The sequence below is a fragment of the Nestor notabilis genome, unplaced genomic scaffold (genome assembly GCF_000696875.1).
Source record: "Nestor notabilis isolate BGI_N333 unplaced genomic scaffold, ASM69687v1 scaffold20036, whole genome shotgun sequence".
NCBI classification, from domain to species: Eukaryota; Metazoa; Chordata; class Aves; order Psittaciformes; family Psittacidae; genus Nestor; species Nestor notabilis.
The window spans coordinates 6,208-7,692 of NW_009934485.1; the positions used below are offsets into that span (position 1 = coordinate 6,208).

General features: G+C 59.7%; 1 protein-coding gene across 1 annotated transcript in view; it reads right to left on the bottom strand.

The window, feature by feature from the left end:
- INPPL1 (inositol polyphosphate phosphatase-like 1) overlaps window positions 1-1,485 on the bottom strand; it is a gene marked incomplete at its 5' end in the record, with an annotated part of 9,073 nt that overhangs the window by 4,604 nt on the left and 2,984 nt on the right. The window contains 5 exons of the mRNA XM_010017378.1: window positions 9-205; window positions 629-731; window positions 951-1,057; window positions 1,240-1,354; window positions 1,445-1,485. Of these exons, the coding sequence (XP_010015680.1) occupies window positions 9-205; window positions 629-731; window positions 951-1,057; window positions 1,240-1,354; window positions 1,445-1,485 (563 nt within the window). The remainder of the gene's footprint in view (window positions 1-8; window positions 206-628; window positions 732-950; window positions 1,058-1,239; window positions 1,355-1,444) is intronic.

Here is a 1,485-nt window from a genome sequence, read left to right on the forward strand (position 1 = left end):
GCCGTTACCACTCGGTAGTCAATGGCCATCAGGGTCTTGAGAGATGCACGGAGGAACTCGACCCACTCGCGGTCACCCAGGGAGTTCTCCTGGGTGCCAATAACGTAGATGTCATGGGGGATGCAGGCAGTGGTCTCATCCTGTGTGCGCCCCAAGCCCCTCGAGGTCAGCCAGGAGGCAAGAGAGCGGGGTGGCGGTGTGCTGCCTGTGGGCAGGGGACAGCAAGTCACCAGGGAGGGATGGACAGCATGCCAGGCTTATTGAGCTTGTCCCCAACCCCAGACCCTATACATCTCCAGGAGCTGCCAGGGCAGGAAGCACCATACCAGCCCTATGGTTCACCTGTGCTCATCCAAGACTGATGGTGGGATCTACTGCTACCACCCAAAACCCTCCCAGTATCCCAGCTCCTTCGTTTCTCTGACAGCCACTGGGCGAGTGGATCACAACAGGACAGACAAACTCAAAAGAGCCAGTCTTCTCCAGCCTCCTCCTCTGACCAAGGACCAGCTCGGACCTTAGGTTTCCTGGGGCAGGTCCCTGCAGCCCTCAACCCCCAAAACCCACCCAGGCTCACAATGAGCCATGACAGCATCCCAGGACAATGTGGCCTTATCCTACCCCTTACCCATGTTCCACGTCCCAACATACACTGAGATAAGGTCAGGCTCATCCAGGTTGGAGTGCTGGATCTTCATCAGCTGCAGCAGCTGGCAAAAGGCCTCTCGCTTCTGTGGGACCATACAAGTGTCTTAGGGTCCCAAAGGGGAACTGGGAGCCACAGCACCCCCAGAAGGTGCTGGTGGTGGGATCAGGGGGACATCACCACCAGACGCAGGAGCCAGTTTGCAGGGGTGGTCTCAGCTGTGAGACCATTGATTTGCTGCACTAGTACATAACATCTCTATATTCCCACAGGACAGCCAGGGAGTGAAGCCAGTGCCGCTTACCCGTGCACTGGGGAAGACAAAGTCTCTGCTCTGGCTCTTCTGTGGCTCCCGGTCATACACCAGCCTCACCTTGCTCTGCACGCTCTGGTATTTGATCAGCTGCAGGACTGAATGCTGGGTGTGAGGGGGTCAACAGTGGCTGCCAGCCTCCCACCATGGGAGTGGCAGGTAGTGTGGGATGGGGGGTTGGGATGAGACCAGGTCTGCAGCCCATTGCCCTGGCATCAGGTCTGTGCCAGGGAGTCCCACAGCCCAATCCTCAGCCAGCGGTGGGTCAGCAACCCCTTACTTTTGTCCTGTGGGATGGTCTCCTCCGGGGACCCGCTGCCCCGCTTGGTGATGGCCACCGTGCCCAACTCCACGTCCACTGTCAGGGCTGCCCGCTGCGACTTGCCCACCTTGACCTGCAGGCAGGGACGTGGATCCCGGGTTGGCCTCAGGCCTGCCCAGCCTGTGCAGCAATGCTGGAGCCCCTCCTCATCCACCACCCTCACCTCAAAGCTCTGCACAGCCAGTGGCTTGGGGGGAGCGGGGG